Raw genomic sequence first — 20,631 nt, 5'->3', positions numbered from 1 at the left:
CCACTTTGGTAGTGTGAGCTACACATTGACTTGGGCTATTCCGAAACAGCGTAACCATTTTCATCTGTCATTTAGGAAGAAAGCAAGGACTGGTGGTATAAGAGAAGTGCCACAGATTTTAATCCATCCTTACCATTGTTATATTTTCATGTACACTATATGCACAGAATATTTGCAATAAGTCAATTTTCACAGATTTTGCACTATTTTTGACTAGCACAAATTCTAAAACCTGCGAAAATATCTTCACAATTCTCAAAACACATTGAACGGACTGAATTGTGAGTTTCATCTACTGATCAATACTATCTACGTGTGCATGTAAGCTAGTGGCTTCTGTGCAGGCCATATGTTTGCATGGATCATTTGTTTGTATTCTGTAATCAAAAGTGTATACATACTTGTGTCATTGAAGCAGGATGTGCATACATCAGTACATGCATGATGCACTGTAAATTAGTAAATATACATTCATTCATACACATGGAAATACAAAAACTAATTGTGATTTTGAGTGTGTGTGCGTCCACTGGCAGAAACGAACCTTCAGGCAATTGGGTAGCATGAATAAGAACCTGTAAATACTGTATACGTTAAATATTTTGCGAGGTTTTTATTTTCATGAATTTCGCGAGTCAGGTGCTATTCACGAAATTAAAGACACGCGAAAATATTGACTCAAATTAAGCTATGAATGTGACATACGCGTATACATTTCTCCATTCAGTACAGGACTCAACGATTGTGAATTTAACCACTCATGAAATCGTCGGGAAGTTCCGATTCGCGAAAATTTAGGCTCGTGAAATATATGGCGTATACAGTATGTTTTTGAGCCGCTCAGTGTGAAAATAGCAACATTTGCGTACAGTACTTTGTGAATAGTATGCTAAAAATAAATTATACTCAATCATTCCTTATCAATAATGCATTGTTAAGAGTTTTCAACAAAATCAAGTAAGATTAAGTTATCAAGTTTGCAAGCATAAATGTATATCAGCATATACATCTCCATGCAAAGGTATACTTCTAAACCCCCTTTTTTTCAGAGTAAATCTCTAGTTGAAATTCTCATTCATATACTGTAAAACCAGAAATTTTCATGTAGATTTTAATTTCATGAATTTTGCAAAAGCCAAGATTCGCAAAATCAGATATGCATGTGAAATGCCAGTGGCAACTCACAAAAAAAAAAAAAAAAAATGGGTCATTAGCTCGATTTTGCAAAAATTTCATGCTACGAAAATTTCATGCTTTACAGTATAATGACATCCATCTATCATATGAAAAACTATATATATGTATACGGAAGACAGAGAGAAAGAAAGAGAGAGAGAGAGAGAGAGAGAGAGGTAGATTGTTCTCCTCTATACTAACGAGTGCATCGCCTGCCATGCCATGCAACAAACCATTTGTTGAATTATGCATCGAGAGATTCTCCTTGCTCCTGCCATGAATATTCTATACACGTAGGCCTCTACTCCGGAGAATACTGTCATCTTTCTCACCCAAAGAAAATCATTTTCCTCTTCCTCCTACCATAGGCTCGGATTCATTTGGCGCAGGAAAAAAAAAGTAAATGAGTTTCTGAGTGCCGAGCGAGAAGCTTACTCACATCTCAGTCAGGTAGTATTATAGATTTCTCCTCTCCGACTGAAGGATGATACCAGCATCTCTACACAACACCTCATTTTAAAGGCATCCCGGGGCTTTCATGCCTTGTGGACATCTTATACTAAGCCTCTTGTTTTCATCTTTTGACAGATTTCGACAATATTTCCATCACTAATCCAATATGAGTGACAATAATCTGAAAAACCAAAAGCGGTGAGAAGAAACGTCTCTACTTCTGGCATCTTTCGCGGAGGAGGAATGCAAAATTGATTCCTGAGAGTGGTAACCACGGCAACAGATCTCCGAAAGTTATTGACTCTGAATTTTGGATACTTGTGGTTCATTGACCATGCTTGCGACAGGTTTGTCATAATTACAACTACAGTTGGCCTTTGCGCTGATCAATATTTTTTTTTTCTTTATGCCATCTTTTTCTTGATCTTGTCCATATTGTCATGGTAAAGCTCCACCCGCTGGCATAACACTGCCTCACAGGTGAACATCCTTTCATGAACTCGAGGAGAAAATTTTTCATTTGAAGCTCATTCTGTGATGACTGATGAACATCACCTCCTACCCTTGACAAAACTTCCTTCAATGAAAGTAATGTACTATCCAGGCCTGTACACAACTATTTTCCATGTTCACACTCTGACAAATTTTGAAACTCCACACAATGTTGTCGTTGTTGCTGTCATTGTTGTTGTTGCTGCTGCTGCTGTTGTTGTTTTGGGGGTTTTTTGTCGGTTTTTTTTTTTTTGGGGGGGGGGGCTACATGAAACCTTCACTGTTGCAATTTTTTTAATCATTTTACCAGTTTGCTGGAACATGTAGTGGGAATTTTTCTTCCACAAGTGATGCTATTTCAGAAAATTTTCATTTCAGTGTTGTTCATCACAGGAAGTGATGTCATGAAATGAACACAGCGTGTGAAGATCTCGCCTTTCTGACTTCCTGGCATCACTATATCTGAGTTTCTCCTCTGGGAATATGTCAAGAGGTTGAGGAAGTATGGAGCAGGAACAGGAACACACTCTTCAAAGCAAAGGTCTCCTCATATTCTCATAGCCTTGGTGATCGTGGTGGAGTGTGGTGGTAGAGTGGGGTAGTGGTGGGGTCAGGGAAGGGTAGTGGAGTTGGTGGTGGTGGTGGTGGGATAGGGTGGGGTTGGGCATCATGGCACCTCCTCCTCCCCCCCCCCCCTTCCCACTGAGCTACACGGATTGCATTGCAAGGGATATTGGACATCATTTAACAGACTTGCAAATGCTCATGTTGGACAGAGAGAAAGAGACATGAAACTATAGATAACATTTGGGATGCACCTGCCAAGTAGTAGCATGATTTTGGGCTTGAATACTGCATCCTCCAAAACAGCATCAAATTACCTCCACATTGTGACAAATTGGTTAAAATTACCTCATAGAGTTGATTTATGAGTTATACATATAATACTATAATGAATTTTAGACAAGAACTGCAGTAAAAAAAAATAATAAATTAAAAAAAAGTTAAAATTTTGACACCATGGGAGAAAATATTTTGGGGCAGCTTATTCCACTAGCCTTTTAATTCAGAATGTTAAAGGTCTTATTTACCTTTGGGAACAGTGATGTAAAAAAACATTCAAGATAATCACATTTGATGCATATATGATGTGTAGGTCTCTTCTATCACAAAACATCCTACCATATAAGATTTTCGCAATAAAGCCTTAAATATAAGGAAATATCAGTATTTTTCTTATCCAACCATAACAGTAGACAGTTTAGTCTGGTAACATTTTTATTATAACTATTGTCCATATTTTGTGTATCTAACAATATTTAACATTGATTATATACAGATTCAAATTTTTACAGTGGTTGTTTCTATCCAAAACTCACATTCTGGAACTATTTTAAAGCACTAATGCCAGGTTTTTTGTTTCATCTGTCAATGGTAAATTATGCCTTTAATTTGTTTTTCAGAATTGAAAGCATGAGATGAGACGGAAAAAAAATGAACCAATACTTGAGTAAATATCTCTGGTTGACAGGAATCAATGGATCTTGTCATAGGCTGCTGTTAGTCTGATCAATACATCACAGAACTTGTCATTTTCTCTTCAAACAAGCATGCAGGTGTCGATGAAATTCATTGATTTTGGTCTGTACGGTGTGTAATCAAAAGAAATCTATCCCCTGACATCTGATATCTTTCTTAATTTAGAGTACAGAATACACCCAACTCCAGTTTTTAGGATTTCATAGTTTCGGTTGTAGTTACAAACTTATATTGCATACTAAGACTATTCAAAATTTGGCTGTTTATATTTCATCTTGTCTTACCCTCAACTGGAATTATGTTACTAGAAGTTGCCTTTGACAAAAGAAATTTCATTTTCATATCTTTTTATGGGGGGTGGGAAGAAGGGGGAGAGTGAATTTTTCCCCCAAAAATGGGTTGTTCTGTATCAACATCATAAAACACAAGTTATTAAACACGTTTTAACAAGTGGCATGTCTTATAATGTAAATTGCATTAATACAAATCATACATACGTCTCATCAAATAATTTCACATGACCGACAATTGAGTGTGAGGAGTGGCTGGCAATAGCTTACATCAGGCTCCACAATTATGTGCATACTGATAATAAGAGCTTACACTGGAAACTTGTTTAGTGGTCATTGCTTTGCATAAACCTCAAGTCATTAGAGTATAAAACCTAAATTAAAGTTCAGCTGACCATACAAAATTAGTGCAAATTGACGCTTTGGAGAGACAAACGGCCTAGAGTCAATGCATAATCAAAGCTTGAAGTCTCTTCCTACTGCAGGGCTTTATGTTGTATGTGCATGTACGATTCTTACCTGAACAGATCATTCGTGATCTATTTTTAAGGGAATACAGTGCGAATGGGGCCAGGAGTGGGTGAAACAGAATAGGAGAAATACCACTGATCTGGCTGAAATTCCTATATAGATGATATCATTCAACAGTTTCTATTGACATAATGAACATTGAATAATCTTAAATCATCAAGGTCAGTGAGAAGACTTATGGTGCAGGTAGTGACAAAACAAGCAAACAAACAAATGAACAAACAAATTTAAACAAACAAACAAACAAACAAACAAACACCAAGTATTCCTCATGCAGCACATTTTAACAGCTTGAAAACTTACTGACCCTCACATTGCTATTCCTACAAGGAAAAAAAATATATAGCAATAAAGACAGACTGGCATTGCAGAGTCAAAATAAAATTTGAGAATATGGATATATTACGCTATGCCATGGCTGATGGAATTACAGAGTTACAGCCATGTACCTTTCCACCAAATCAAGGATGTACTTATTCAGTATTGGTCGACCTTGCGGCGGAGGTTCTCGTAAAGCGAGTGCATTGCCCCCCTCAAAACCACCGACGCGGCGCCCTCAATCTGCTGCTGAAACCTGAACGAGTCCCTTTCATCTTAACCTCCTCTCCAGAAAGAGGGAGCGTTTTCTCCTCACAGACCGACCACACCGACAAATGAAATCCAAGAAGCCGTGTTTGTCACTCCCCCCAAACGTGAACGGTTGGCACGGCAAGAGAGAGACGGGGGACGAAGGCACATAGAGTAGAGACATAAAGCTAGAACCGAGTGGAAAGAGTTTATAACTGCCGCAGGATCAAGATGTATTAAGGGTTGAGGTATTCGGTTACCAGGACCGGTGATCAATTGATTACTGGAATGAGGAGTCTGAAGTTGATATGGTAGAAGCTGGCTTGATGGGAGTAATTAGTGCCCCATCATTCCAGTGGAAGGTTCAAAGATGGTATCACACACTTGAGTTGCTGTACATCAATATGAATGTGAAAGTGAATTTTTGTCCATGATATTTACATCCAAAGTAATTGGTACACAGCCTGGATTTGACTGTGGACTGACTGAAAAGGTCCTTATAAAAATCATGTTAAAAACCCCTAGAAAACTGCAATCAGATCAGGGAAGAACACAAACCTCTTTCATGCTAAAAAAAAGATCCTACTTCCAACATTATAGATCACTCTTGATTTTGAATGAGCTTTCATGTATTCAGCCTACACTGTACATTGTTGATATCTATAGTATATTATATATCTGGTGAGGTAATGGAGTCTTTTTTTTTCAATCTAGTTAGCTTGCTTGCTGACCCTGGGAGTTTCCATGGCAACCAGTGAATGGATGACATTGTTTGAGTCTGCACCTCATGCCACGATGCACTAAACTGCACACCTATCCATCCCTGCCTGATCCCTAAACCACCTTCTCTTCGTCTCTCCTTGGTTCCTCTCTCCCAGCTCTTCTCCAAAAAAAAAAAAAGGTTCGCTGTTGGTGCTGAAGCAATTTGTAAGTCTTGTCCCCTCTGGCTGCCTAATCCAAATTTTACTCTCTTTTCTTCTTTTTTTTCCTCTCTCTATTTTTCTCTTGGACAGAGTATGGACTTGAATAAAAAGGTCAATAACCCCCTCTGTGCTAATTCTAGATACAAATGATTGGATTGGTAGGCCTACGTACATGCATTTGTTGTTATGCCTTATTAACCTAGATATCTCTTTCTGTGTTGACAACAGGCAGATAATTTCTTAACCCCACTACAATCACTGTGTGTTTACTAGAAGATCCCTTTAAGATGTCAGTTCTCTTGGGAGTATTATGCACTTATTTTTAAAAGAGTCGTGCCACTAAATACTTCTTGATATATCTTGTTTTCTCAAACAAGTACATGATAAGATATATACACTGTATATATTTCCACATTCATTTCCTTTCAAAAAGAGGAAAAATGAAAATAAAAGCTGGAATATTAGATACAAAAAGTAGATGCACCATAGAGTAACAAAGAGCTCAGAAGCAGAGATTATTTTTATCCATTTCATCACTACATGTCTGAAAAAAAAAAAAACTTACCCCCAAAAGTCTTCAAGACAATAAATTAGGTTTACATACACTCCTGAATGTATCTACCTAATACTATCCGTAATATACAGCAATAATCACTCAGAATTACACCCGTAAATCAAACTGCAAGACAAGTTAATCAAGCTCATCCCACCGTGAAGTCTTTATTCTGGTTTTCACGAGGAGTTTGGGATATCAATGACAGGATATATTACCTTGTCTTAGGTTGTAAGTCTGTTGCTGGTGTGAGCCAACCACTTTGGGTTTTCCCCTCTCATCTTCTCTACCACAAAGCAAACTGCCAGTGGTGAAGAGGCGGAGGCAATAAAGGTACAGATGCTAAGAGCTTTCTCACACCTCAATCAAGTCCACGCTATCCAACTATTCAAATTCACCCATGCACAGTTAAACAGGCAAGAACCCATGCACAACTCTTTGAGGCCCAAATTGTTAGAATAAATACACCCAATACCCACAGCATCCCAATACTAAAGGGACTGATTTTTTCCCCCTATGGAACTGCATGTACATACTTGTTGTGAATCATTTAGTTTTCGACACTCAAAAGTATTTTCATTTCCTGTCAAAAGCCGAAAACGATGACCTTCAAAATCAGAATGAGAGGTCCAACCCTACGAACCGTTTGACGAGAACGCTCACACATTGTTACACTGTGCATTGTAGTGTGTTCTATCACGTTACTCTGATTGATTAACCTTGACATAATACTAGAGGCTGCTTCATGATACAGTGCACGACTAGTGCTCGTCATTATCTTTTAATTACTCTGATTAGCGAGCGAAATTGGCAGTTTAATCAGACAGCAATTGCCTGGGTATCATTACCCGCCCACAGGCTACAGCAGGGGTTGGCCTTTCTCATTTGGCAAACTCAATTTGTGCTGGTTAGACCTGTAATCTGGGCCAGAGTAGATTACATGTTGACTGTAATGAATTTCCGCAGCCCCTCTCTCGGCACGAGGAGGAGTAGCAAATCTATTACAGGTATTGTTTAAAGGAAGGGGGAGAGAGAGAGGAAAATATATATATCGCCTGCATGAATGACAAAGACTCCTGTCCACAAACAGAAGAGCTGTGTTTGTATTCATGAGCCTGGCTGCAGTGCCTGTTAAATTGATTGAAGTGTGACTGTCCTGCCTCAACTCATTTTTCTCCACCTACTAAAGTGAGTAGATGGGACTATGGTTTTCAGCAATAAACTCACACCTGATGACATGGGGATATTACATCCCTCAACATCACAACGTTAACTGATACGGCTGCTGGACAAAGTGCTGTCCATGACTAGGAGAGGTTTCACACTTACAGAAGAAACTCTGTTTGATGAAACTCGTTTGATGAAAACCTGAACAACACTTCATGAGTTACTTAATCCCACACAAACAACAACTCAAGATAATGAACAGATAGAGGAAACACACTATCAACATACAACAACTTGCCTCCAGCAAAAGCAGAAACATGCACCTGGATATTTCTATCGCACGACCCACGTCTGACCACATTTACCTATTTCACATCCTCACAGAGGAAATTATCTGAATAATGCTTGACTAATATTGGCCTATCTAACATTTAAATACAAATTTTTTAAAGCAAATGATAAATCTATCGCCTTAGTGCTCATATTACATGCACATCAAATACTTGTGAATGGCACATATTCTGAAAACTGATGGAAATATACGGTGTTTGACCTTTTATGGACTCCACGGACGATATTTCATATATTTAATGAAACAAATTAACCAATTTGAGGCGACGTTGTGGATTTGTCTTTCTAGGAAACTTTGAATTATCTTTTACTTCTGTCTCATGTGTCAGAAAAAACTTGAATTGTTCTGCCAGTCATAAATCTTTCTTTCTCTCTTTTTCTTTCTTTCTCTTAAGTTCCCTCTGTCTTTCTTTCTTTTACTCTCTATCTCTCTCTCTCTCTCTTTCTATATATCTCTCTCTCTCTCTTTCTCTCTCTCTATATATATATATATCTTTATCTCTTTCTCTCTCTCTCTCTCTCTTTCTATATATCTCTCTTTATCTCTTTCTCTCTCTCTATATATATATCTTTATCTCTTTCTTTCTCTCTCTCTCTAATCTCTTACCATTCATCTGTCCTCTCTCCCTTTTCTCCTCTCCTCATAGGTTTGACTCACCATCTGTCTGCCTGCAGTATGTTTGTCTCTCACCTCAGTCTTTCTCTCTCTCTCCTTCCTTAATTCAATGGGAATTAGTTTCCCCACGTTCCTTCGCATCTTCACAATGGTGTGCCTCTAACATTCCCTAAGTGCTGCAAATCAATGTTGACTTTCCTAATGTCTCCTGACAAGGCAGGCCATACTACCAGTTCAGGCACTGCCCGCCGCCTCTCCCCAAATTCAGACGCGTCACTTATCTCGCAACCTCATCGCACATAATTTCCCCCGACGATCCCTTTACAAATTATGCTTGGCATCTTGTGGAGTGACAGCAATTAAGCACTGATATTTGGCTGACGAGCTTCGTCAAGGGCTGGCCGGACCGCATCCAGAATGTTACCATGGCAACCAGAGAATTCCCTTCCCACCTCTACATGTAGCTGATGACAGGTAGTGGGACTACCGTGTGTCCTGTGACATCGACCATCTAATTCATGTTCAGAATCTTCCATGGTAAAATGAGAACATTTACCAGAATACGGATCGCATTACACATAAATCTGAAACCTGACCATTTTAGTAACTTTGGTCTGATGACACAGCTCAGCTCACGAGGCCAATTTTCTTTGGATGTTGAGGTTGGACAATAATGGATGATGAGGTTCTTATTGACTTTGATCAGATTTTACCAGTTAGTGATGTGATCATTTTAATTTTATAGGCTGAGAATGAAATCTGCACTCGACACAATCTCAGTCCTCAACTGCCAACATAAAGCCTATTGATGCATCCATACCATTTTCCTCATTCAAGTGATCCATATCTTGATTATCATCATCATTATTGTTGTAATCATGTCAGCTATTTTCTTCATCTCATAATTTCTCTCATCATTATCATTTCATCTTATCTCATTTCCCATAAAAAATATCTGAATCACAGCAATCATTTTACCACCACCAACACAGTGAAAAAAAAAGTCTTCATATGTTTTGTTGCGTCATTTTGATGTCCACTATCATAGTTCTTTTTTTTTTTGCATCTTTACACGCTCGTACAACTTGAACAACATAAGATCATGCTCAACCTAACTTGTTCTCATACCATGTGGGCAGAGCTGACTAACAAAATCATATTCACTTTTCCATCAAATTTCCATCTAATATCAAATACCACATTATCAAGCACTTTATTCATAACTTTTCCAACACAGCAAGAGGGAGGTACTGATATAAATGTTTATCAATGTACAATACTGCCATCATGATTATTTTTACAATAAGGTTTATCATTACTATCTTCACCATTGTCAGCATTAACAGGATAGTCCCCAAAACCACCACCACCATCATCATCCTCATCATCCTCATCATCCTCATCATCCTCATCATCCTCATCATCCTCGTCATCCTCATCATCATCATCATCATCATCATCATCATCATCAGGTCATCATTATTTTTTTCATTTTTTTCATTTTTTTCATCCTCCTCCTCCTCCTCATCATCATCATTATTATCATCATCACCATCACCACCACCATCAGCATTACTATCATTTTCATTAAATCATCATCATTATCATCATCACCACCAGCACTACATCACTATTATCATCATCATCATCATCATCTGCATAACCCTTGTCATCAGGATGAACCTACCTGGAAGATCTTGGAGACGAGGCGTCGTGTCGGTGTGCGGTGGTAAGTAAACGTGCCCCGCACGTTGCCAGGAGAGAAGTGGCGCTTGGGCACGAAGGGCTGGGCCCTGGGATTGGGACGCCAACTGTCCATGGCAGGGGAAGGATTCAATACACAGGGGATGGGGTTACGAGGTTGGCGGGGGCCGTACGGAAGGGGTTCTTTGGCTGTATAGCTCTAGCTCAGATACCGCTCAACGTCAGGGCGTCGGTTGAGCCGGACATGAGCGGAGGGAGAAAATGTTCCCCCGAAAGGTTTTAGTCTTCAGTGTAGTGGTGGCATCTCTGCATAGGGGAGAAAAGAAAATAAACCTTCGTGGTCAGAATAATTTCAAAATGAAGACATAGTTAGAACACTGTTGTAGGTAAACACCACCTCTAACAAACTACACAAATTTGCATTTATAACATTAAAGGAAATTTGAAGCATTTCGTGACATTTCACCATGCTCAGGCTATGTTTCTAAAAGAACCTGCATCTTTGTGACTCAAGAGCATAAGAGACTGGACATGGAAATCCACAATGTAACAATTGAAATAATCCTTTCAGGAGTCAAGGACTGTGATCAAAAGATGCTATATATCTTAACTACAGTGTACTTGCCATGACTGTTCAAACTTTTGCTATAAATCTATTGCTATATTTTTATAAATGTAACTTGTAACAACTTCCCAAAGTAAATTTTCCTTCTAGCATGCAATATTTTACTAGGTACGACATCTCTGGAGGCAGCGTCAGTGTTACAAGGGAGAGTGTAGCAGGCTAGGACAGCAAGCATTTACCCTGGACCAATATCAGTCCAATTCATCTCTAAATCACATAAAAAAGGATGGCACAACATATAAAAGCTTGGTATAAATTGCTTGTTATAAATTAATGTCAGTGCCCCGGCACAAATGATCCCCGCATTTTGATAGGGCGATATTTACTGCTTCGACTGTTCAGCAGCCAAACTTTTCTCAAATAATGTTGAGGGCCGGTCCCATGTAGCTCATTTCCAAACTCAAAACAATATGATAACACCACTCAAACATATCCCATCACAAGTTTGTTCTGGGTTTTTATTGCGTAAACACGGTGCATTACACAAATTGGATCTGTGCCCTACACCAGTATCTCCTGGCTCTGCGAATATTATTTATGCCGACAAAGCTCTACTCTTCAAGAGCTGTGGCTCGGCAAGTCTGAAGTGGAAAAGCAATTTTGTAAGGGACCTTTGAGTGGCGGAGATATTCAACCAACGCTGCAACCACAGCATACGCCTGAAAATCCTCCATTAAGCTAAGCTCATGTAGTATATCAATTGCTTGCTCAGGAGTAGGTTCTGCATCCAATCCTATTTGTTTTGGTTCAGGCTTGATGTAATGAGGCCTTCTTCTCGGTCTTCTGCAGCATATCACAATGTATTTGATTAAATCTCTAAAAACAGATAAGTTTGACGAGGTGGATGCCCTCCTTACAAGACAAGAAATTTATTCCCCCTCCCCCATCCACTCTGCTACCTTTCTGAATTCAGTATAGAATGTTCCACTTTCAAGAATCTTTTGAAAGCACAGAGAAGACCATTTAACCATGGAGATACTTTAATAGCTCCATGATTTAATGTTCCTTATGGCAGAATTGTTTATATGCATACAATTCTCATTTCATGGTTGATTATATTTTTTCTAAAAGTATAGATCTCAAAACACTGGTGCACATCTGGGAGTAATAGTTTGAATGTTAAAACATAGTAGGAACAATAAATTTCTTATTTCATACTGCCTGTTTTATACCCCTCTATCATATCCGATTCTGGCATTACTTCACATAGCATATGAAATATTCTAATGTAATTCTTAATTCCCACACTCATAGTCATACAGATATTAAAATCATATCCCTTTGTTCATGAAACATTCAGAAATACCATTTCTTTTCCAAGTCGAAAACAATATTATGGTTCATTTGATTTCTGTCATGCATTTAATTGTATGGGCTCCACTTTCTCCAACTCATTTTTAGAAATACCCTGTCATGCCTTCACTGTACGCGCTGGCTGCTTTGTTACAGCATTGTAAATGTCATCGTGAAATTATCTTCATTTTTTTTTCCATCTTTAAATCTCACTTTCCATCAGTTAAGCTGAATCAAAGCATCAGTTTCTTACTACAGGGCAAACTTGTTGAAATCCAATATCCACTATGGAACACGAAAGTCAGGCAGCAGCCCAACGGGGAACAATCCACGGAGTGTTAAGTTCTCTCTCACAGAGGAGGAGATTTGATCCAAACTCTGAATATCTCTGCCTCATTTTGCTCTCTTCCCAGTAACATTTAGGTCTCAGATTTCATTCTCCATGCTATTTCACTGGCCACACACAGCATAATGATGATCATAAATACAGTTCACTTATATCCATGTACAGCATAAACGATAAACGTTTCATAACTCAAATGAAAAAAGAAATGTAACTACTGTATACGCTATAATTTTCGCGTACATAAATTTTCGCGAATTGCCGCTGTCACACATTTTCCCGAGTGGTTAAATTCGCGATTGAGGGACAAGAGAAAATATGAAGTGGCAAAGAAAGTGTGAATTTTCAACTTACTTACAAATAAGAATGATACTAGTTATACACTGCATGAAAAAAAAAAACTTACCAAACTCTGCTAACTAGTAAGTTAGAATTCAAAATTTTTGAAGTGGTTAAGTCCATCGCGATAGATTTCTGACGAGTGGTCCCCTTGCGATAATGGATTGGCTCTCTACAGTAGTCGTAAGTAGACGTGGACGTGCTATATGTACGTAAACAAGCTTAGCCAGTACAATACATGGTCTGTTCGGTAAGCCATGACATGGTATTCTAGTACTGAAATGTTCGTATCATCAAGGCAAGGGATTCATTTTGGAAGGTAATATTTTCGCGTGTTGTTAATTTCGCGAATAGCTCCCAACTCGCGAAATTCGCGAAAATAAAACCCCCGCGAAATATATAGCGTATACAGTATTTAGTCTTCAGCACAACATCACAAAAGCTCTCTTCAATATAGAACCAAACTAGACACAGTTAATCTTAGAAGTACAACATATTTGCACATCCATTACGGAAAGTGATGTAACATTTTTTAATTCAAATCTTCTCATATTCTTCTTCATCGCTGGTAAACATTTCATGCATTCAAATAAACCAGGTGGGAAAAAACTGCAGACAAACACTTTGTGAAATTAGTCATCAAATTGAAGAAGTGATATAACTTGACTTTGTTTTTTCATCGAGCATGACTGTATTCATACCAAACACATCTTCATTATTCCAAGTTTTTGTTTTTTTCCCATCTTCTCACACAAGTGTTTTTCTTAAAGGAGATGCATATAGAAATAAAGAGATGCATACATGCTGAGTAAACTGGCAAAGTAATGAAAATGGCACGGAAAGGTCAATTGTCTCAAATTAAACCTCACACTGTTGAATAAACAAGAAAGTCTGAAGGAGAAATAGGTGGGAAAAAGCTTGACATCTCACGACCCTGACGCGAGAAAGTTTTGAACAGAGTGGGAGCTGAGTGGAGTGCCGGAGTACAACTCTGGTGGCTGAAATCGAACTGTTGCCTGCCGTGTTATGAAAATATTGACGTTATTGATGAATCATTTGAGAGCTTGGTGAGGCAGGGAAAAGAAGAGCTGTGTCGGGGAAAAGAAGAGCTGTGTCAGCGAGGGTTTGCTCCGACGGCAGCTAAAAAGCCTGTTCAGTTTGTTTAAATATTGATATGAATTGCAAACTCCTCAAGTACAAAAAGAGAGAAGGGACAACAGAGAATAATAAAACAGAATGAAGGCAAAAGGAAAACACAGCGGTCATCCACGGAATGGGGCTACCGCTAAAACTGACCACCTAAAATGTGTCCAGCATGACACTAACAATGCAGTGATGGCTCTTGAACACGGTAGCCTGAAGTTGATGACATCGCGGTATGCACAGGTTTCCCCATTTCCATGCATAAAACATAGCTTAGCAGCGAGAATGCTGCCCAGCATCACTCCAGCATTTGGTACGGCACAAATTACTGACACATACCAGATTGGTGCTCTGGTCATTACCGTCATCCATCCAATGTGATATCACTCCTCTCTTCATCCTCCTCCTCCTCCTTCTCCTCCTCTTCCACATCATCTTCCTCCAACCACTTCCGTCTACGTGCACAATGCTCATATTTTGCACACAGATGAACAAATAGAGCTGCTAGCAAAGTGGTGGTGATAGTGCAATTTAATGAGGCCTAGGACTACTGTGAATTGTCCCTAAAGAGTTGATGTTGCCATGGCAACATGACTACACCTTGCAGCATCAAAATTCCCTAGGTGGGGTATCATATTTGTTGCTTATATTCGTCTGAATGGTGATGAAGTACAAGGATATGAAAAAGTTAGAAAATGATATGGTAGTCAATGAGTCGTAACCATTCTTAAACATCAGAACAATTCATCTGGCAAAAGAACTGAAGATCAGTAGAACTTTGATACTTGAAGTTAGAATCATTGCGCATTGCTGAAAGTCTTCTCGATGTAATAAAATTCATGAAGGCAATGACAGAAGATGGATTATTGTGCCAAAAAAAGTTGACTAAAGAGATATGTGACCCGCTACAACAAAATCATCCTAAAAACGGGCGAGGTCGATTATTTGAAAATTGCATGATATAATCCCCTAATCTTTCTGCTTTAAATTGATATATAACACAAATCAGCTGTGGAGGTATCGATGTTTAAAAGAGAGCATGTCGAGACGTCTGGAAAATCACTGTTTCGAGAAAAGCGCCTTAAAAGTCTTCCTTTCGACGCAATCGCGATTCAAGGGACACGCAAGTCAGTTTTCACCTCTGGACAATAGAAGGTAAGGCCTAGCAACCCCCGAAGTGTTCATTCAAGCACATCAGCGTCGGCGGTCTCCTCACCAACCAATCAGTGACCAGGATGTGAGAAGCGGCTGAGCATAGCGCACCCCGCCCGCACACACCAGTCGACTGGGCAGTGTGCGAGCTTCACGCTTCGGTTAGCAGCAAGCAGCAAACTGACCAATGAGATCACTCTGGTCGTTGTTAGGGGCGGAACCTATCTGTGGCGCTCAATCCAAATTTTCGAACGAGTTTCTGCTTCGTTGAAACGCCAAAAAACATGGCTCAGAAAAACGCTATTTTTTGGTCTTTCCTTCGATCATTTTGCTTCAAAATTTCGATAGATGATAGAAGACATGTTAGACTCCAATAATATATCAAAATCAGAAAATCGTAAGTTTTGACCAATTTTAATGCTCTGACTTCAAACTCGATTTTCACGGCTTCGACCGTGCGCGACTTTAGGACCTTTTTGTTGTAGCGGGTCACATATATTGACATCTTTCAGCCTGATTTCATTTCATAATGTCAGCAAAAATAACTTTGGTGATAAAAGAGCAAAATTTAATCTATTGAAATGTTGATTAATTCTACTACATCTCTTTCTATCGTGACAGATTGCAATCATGAACATAATCTTTTTTATTTGCATTCTTTCCATAAATTAATAAAGAACCTTCCAGCAATATATCATCAGTTTTAAAGAAGCATAAAAAGCAGTGTGGGTATGAACTCCCACGTAAAAACAATAATAATAATTTAAAAAATAACCTCAATAAGAGCTTTAAGCACTCATTTCATGATCATTAGAGATGTATTACATAACATGGTAGGGACCAATTTACAAAAAAAAAAATGAAATTTATAAGATTTCAATGCAGTTCCACACTATATCTGTTGTACAGTGTATATGAATAGGATATTTGCAAACAGAGACCACAACAAGCAACATGTGCTACCTGCTAGTCTGGCCTATCTGCGCCGATTCACTCCAGCATTATGAAGCAAACAGTCTTCATTAGCCTTCTTGTTCAGGTGTGTGCATAATCAAAACAATCAGAACGGCAAACCCCAAGTCACTAGAACATCATGTTTATGCTAAGGTAGTCACACGTAAATGATACATCACTTAACATGGGGCATGTGATTGTGAGGGAGATGGCATGTAAACACAACTCACTGTGCAATCTTCAACAACAAGTTGGCTGGGAAGTCACTCCTCAAAATCCATCATATCCACAGTCCAAACTTTAAACACAAATTGTGCACTTCAAAAACTTGCTGAAAGGGAAAACTTGCCAAAGTGGCAGAATTGGAGATTTAACCAGCCTGCAACAATCCCTTCTCAAAATCTCCCGGTAATATCCAAATCCACCCCGCAAAGTCCAAAGTTGATGGACTGTGAGGAAGGGAGCGTGGAACTGAACTGAATGTGGAGCACAGATGTGAGAAGGCATCAGATGCCATCCTCTGATATCACTCTCTTCGCCATGGCGATCTGGGATGTGTGCATACATCCAAACTGTAGCTACAGTTTGTAGGAGCAGAAAAAGACACACACACACACACACACACACACACACACACACACACACACACATACATACATACACACACCGTGCACACACATACACACACGTACAAGATTTAGCTTCCAATCTCACCTCTCAAGCAAGTCACACTACCAGGAGGTCAATCTGGTGTCCCCCAGCAGCTTGGCAACATCAGTACATCCCTCCTTACACTCCAGCGGATCAAGAGTAAATGACGCTAGCATGGAAGGGACCAATGAATTTATTCACCCAGCGTTTCGGTCTGCTAGTCTTTAATCAAAACTCACTTTGTACCGTCGAGGAATGTGTGTAGGACACAGATATCCCCATAACAAGGGGAATAGTCTCCATTCCAGCAAATTTCTTCATCATCATACTTCATTTCTTATGAAATGTATAAAGTACCAAAAACATACATTTATCTCACAGTCTTCTACTCGTATGTTTTGTGAAATTCAAATCAATTTTTTCCAAATCTCTTTCATTAGTTCTCGCTTTGACTCTGACACAATAAATGCATCTTTATACAAAAAGAAGGGAAAAATCCATCAGGAGTATTATCTCAAGTACAACGGATAAGAAATTGGATGAGAATTGAGATGAAGTGATCAAATATCTCACTTAACACCTGTCTGTCATTTTTCATCAATCTCCTCTTGTTACTTTCTCTCCCTCCTCCGTCACTTTCTCTACTTAGTACCTATCTTTATCCAACCATCTTTCTATCTTCATGTCTCTCTTTCACTTCTTCTCCTTTTTTTCTTTGCTTCTTCTCCTTTTTCATCATTTCTCTTCTTTTTTGCTTCTTTCTTCCTTATTCCACTTATAAATATATTTATGTTTTTATTTTGTGTACTTCTGGCATGTAATACTGCACTGAGTCCTTACTTCCTTCTCTTTGAGGTCCATTATCATCATTTTTCTCATATTCCTGCAAAATTTTTTCTTCTTTTTTTTTTTTTTTTTTTTTTTGTCTCTCACCTTGCCTACCACCCCCATCCTCCGCATCAGTGGTAGAGCCTTTTTTTTTTTTGCTCCCAATTTTTTGCCTCCTATTGTCTGCACAGCATGGCATGGCTATATGCCTCGAAGGTTTTAACCATAAGCTGATTGGGGACTTGGCACTCGCCTCCGCGCAGGAAAGGCGAGACATTCTAAAGGCATTCATTCGGGGAGCATTCATGCTCCACAGCTTGGTTTTATGGTGACAGCAGAAAAATTCAAATACTATAATTTCTTTCCTCCAGAAATACGATTAATATAGGCAAAATAAAGCAATCAACAATGTTGACATCGCAACATTAAATCTAGCTTCAATCATAGTAAGGTAATAGATATGTTATCATGATTATTTTGATTCAGATATAGGGTCCTAGATATTACAAAGGTTGTATTGATTGCAACTTTTATGGAAGGGCACAGTTGCAGAACTGAAAGAAAGCTGTTCAAAATAAAACTATCTGTGCTCTTGCTCAACTCTATTGTCTACGTTAACTGAAATTTGGTTTTATATTTAAGAAACCTAAAATATGCCTACAGGTACAAATACATTTCTCGGAGCTGTTGCAGTCTAAACATCAAGAAATAGTGTTTGTGCCTTGAACATCAAAATGCAACTTTAAGTTAAACAGTATGGAGGGATTTGTCGCTAACGCCATGAATTATGAACTACAGTGATGCAAAAATTGTATACTACACAAATTCTTTGCCTTTTTTGCACATATTCTTAAGCCTTACAAATGCTGGCTTTCGTGAATTTTCTGGTCCAATTTAATCATTTTTGTTATGTATGAACAGATGGTTCTATCAGCCTAAATGATGTAAATATGTCACACACATGCACTTGGTATTTCAAATAGTTTGAAAGATTCAGTAGCATTTTGGAAATATTGCCTCAGCTACATTTATACACATGTCTGGTTAGCAGATTTATGACAAGTCCATGGAAAACAATCTGTCAAGAGTACTGAAGCCTCATGTTTGGTTGCTGCAAATAGAATAGAAAAGAATAAAATCCTTGACATAAAGACACAAGATGTCAGGAGACAGTGGACTTTCTTTCCCTCCTTCAATTTTTGATGAATGAGTTCATGATTGAAGCTGGCTGGGTAGTCCAGAAAAACCAATTTACTCCCTGAGGGAATTTATGGTCCGTGCATCCTGGTTTATGGAATTAACGATTAAGCTTAGGGTAGCTGAGCCCACCCCTCCCACTCCTCGCACCTACCCACTACCCATGACCCTGTTCACACTCACCTAACATACACATTGGCCCGAATTCATGAAGGTGGTATGAATTTAAACCATGCTTTATGCAAATTTCTTCTGCGTAAATACGATTGACAGATTGCATGCCAACAGATGTCCAGTAACAAACGTGCAAGTCAAATGTTCGCCTATTCCACGCTTATTTTAGACCATGGTCTAAATTTGTACCATGGTCGGGGTTTAAACCAGGTTTAAACCCCCTTTGTGAATTGGGGCCATAGGGTCTAGCATAGCAGGGCTAGTCAGGAGGAATCTTATCTTTTTTGTGATTGACTGTTCATACTACTATTGGCTGTCCTCGAGCTGTGGGGGCAATTGCGGTTTGAGGAGCACCCTGCCATTTGACACAGAGTTTGCACACGCACACATTTAATGAATACCACTGGGCACTTTCAATTATGAGCCCACGGTTACTCTCCCCTCAAAATGTTGTCCCTGGACCGAAAAAGCTTTGTACGGGGCACCAGGAAAATTTCTATTGAGCATTCACACTATAATTTTGGAGAGGAAAGTCCTGCAGTGATGCGCTTTCAATGTGGGATTCACAGTGAATGCAGATTGAATATCATGATTGCATGGGTCACAAAAGATGAAAATATTCCGTCATTCTCTCTACACCATGTGATTGACTTGGCATCACCTTCAAACATGAGAAATCAGCATCACAAATTAAAATTCCTGTGTACTGTATTATTTTGCTATCAAAACTGATAAATAATTCTCCCTGAAAGATGCTACACTTGAAAACAAACATACTTTCTCACAAAATGTGGGAAATAATATCTTCATCATAATGTTATTATATATAAGGCGAACCCTTCCCTAATCATATCATCAGTTTGGGCCTCCTACGATAATTTGAATCTTCCAGCTAACTGTCAATTCTGCATATGAAGGTACATGGGAAAAAAGTGAGTTTGCATTAGCTTCTAATTCTGAAACATCCAACGAGGGATTTTTGAAATATGTTGGAAAATAAGTATAAAACCTCTTAGAGCATTTGAGCGTAAATGCTATCTTTAGCACCCAGGTCTCTTAAACCTATTAAGCTGTATTGTCTGGTGAGGAATCAAAAAGTAAAAAGAGGATTTGAAAAAAAAATGAAACTGACGAGGAGAACCATGAGAATTGTAATCCTCTTATTCCAAGATTTCACAGCCATGGTTTGTGGAGGAATATAACAATATTATAAGCTTCTACGGCCACTGGAGTTTGGGACTTCGTTCAGAGCAACCCTTAAATATTTCACACCAAAAATTCAAACCAAACACATTTAGAAACATAATATCAAGAGGAGATAGTTTCAAGTAAAATGAAAGTCTGGTCAATGATTGTATATATCTCCCTGTGCTCCGTCTTCAACAACTCCCGGGTTTTGCTTTTTATTATCCCACCAAACGTTGAAATGCCTTTCCATTTATGGGCCATACCATTATCATCGTATTCATGATTTCTGCATAAAATACACCAAACATGACTTTTTTCAAACTTGGCAATCCCTTCAAAGGCTAAGAAATTCTTACAATTTTGGTTAATACCATGAAAACTG

General features: G+C 38.7%; 1 protein-coding gene across 1 annotated transcript in view; it reads right to left on the bottom strand.

The window, feature by feature from the left end:
* LOC139728127 (protein O-linked-mannose beta-1,2-N-acetylglucosaminyltransferase 1-like) overlaps nucleotides 1–20,631 on the bottom strand; it is a 168,657-nt gene that overhangs the window by 82,441 nt on the left and 65,585 nt on the right. Inside the window, exon 3 of the mRNA XM_071639087.1 lies at nucleotides 10,346–10,668. Coding sequence (XP_071495188.1) covers nucleotides 10,346–10,477 — 132 coding nt within the window. The 5' untranslated portion in view covers nucleotides 10,478–10,668. The remainder of the gene's footprint in view (nucleotides 1–10,345; nucleotides 10,669–20,631) is intronic.

Source organism: Diadema antillarum, unplaced genomic scaffold (assembly GCF_040938485.1).
Source record: "Diadema antillarum isolate AM-2024a unplaced genomic scaffold, OU_Dant_1.0 seq00000166_RagTag, whole genome shotgun sequence".
Classification (NCBI taxonomy): Eukaryota; Metazoa; Echinodermata; class Echinoidea; order Diadematoida; family Diadematidae; genus Diadema; species Diadema antillarum.
The sequence above is the reverse complement of the archived record's forward strand: the minus strand, read 5'-3'. Positions and strand labels throughout refer to the sequence as shown.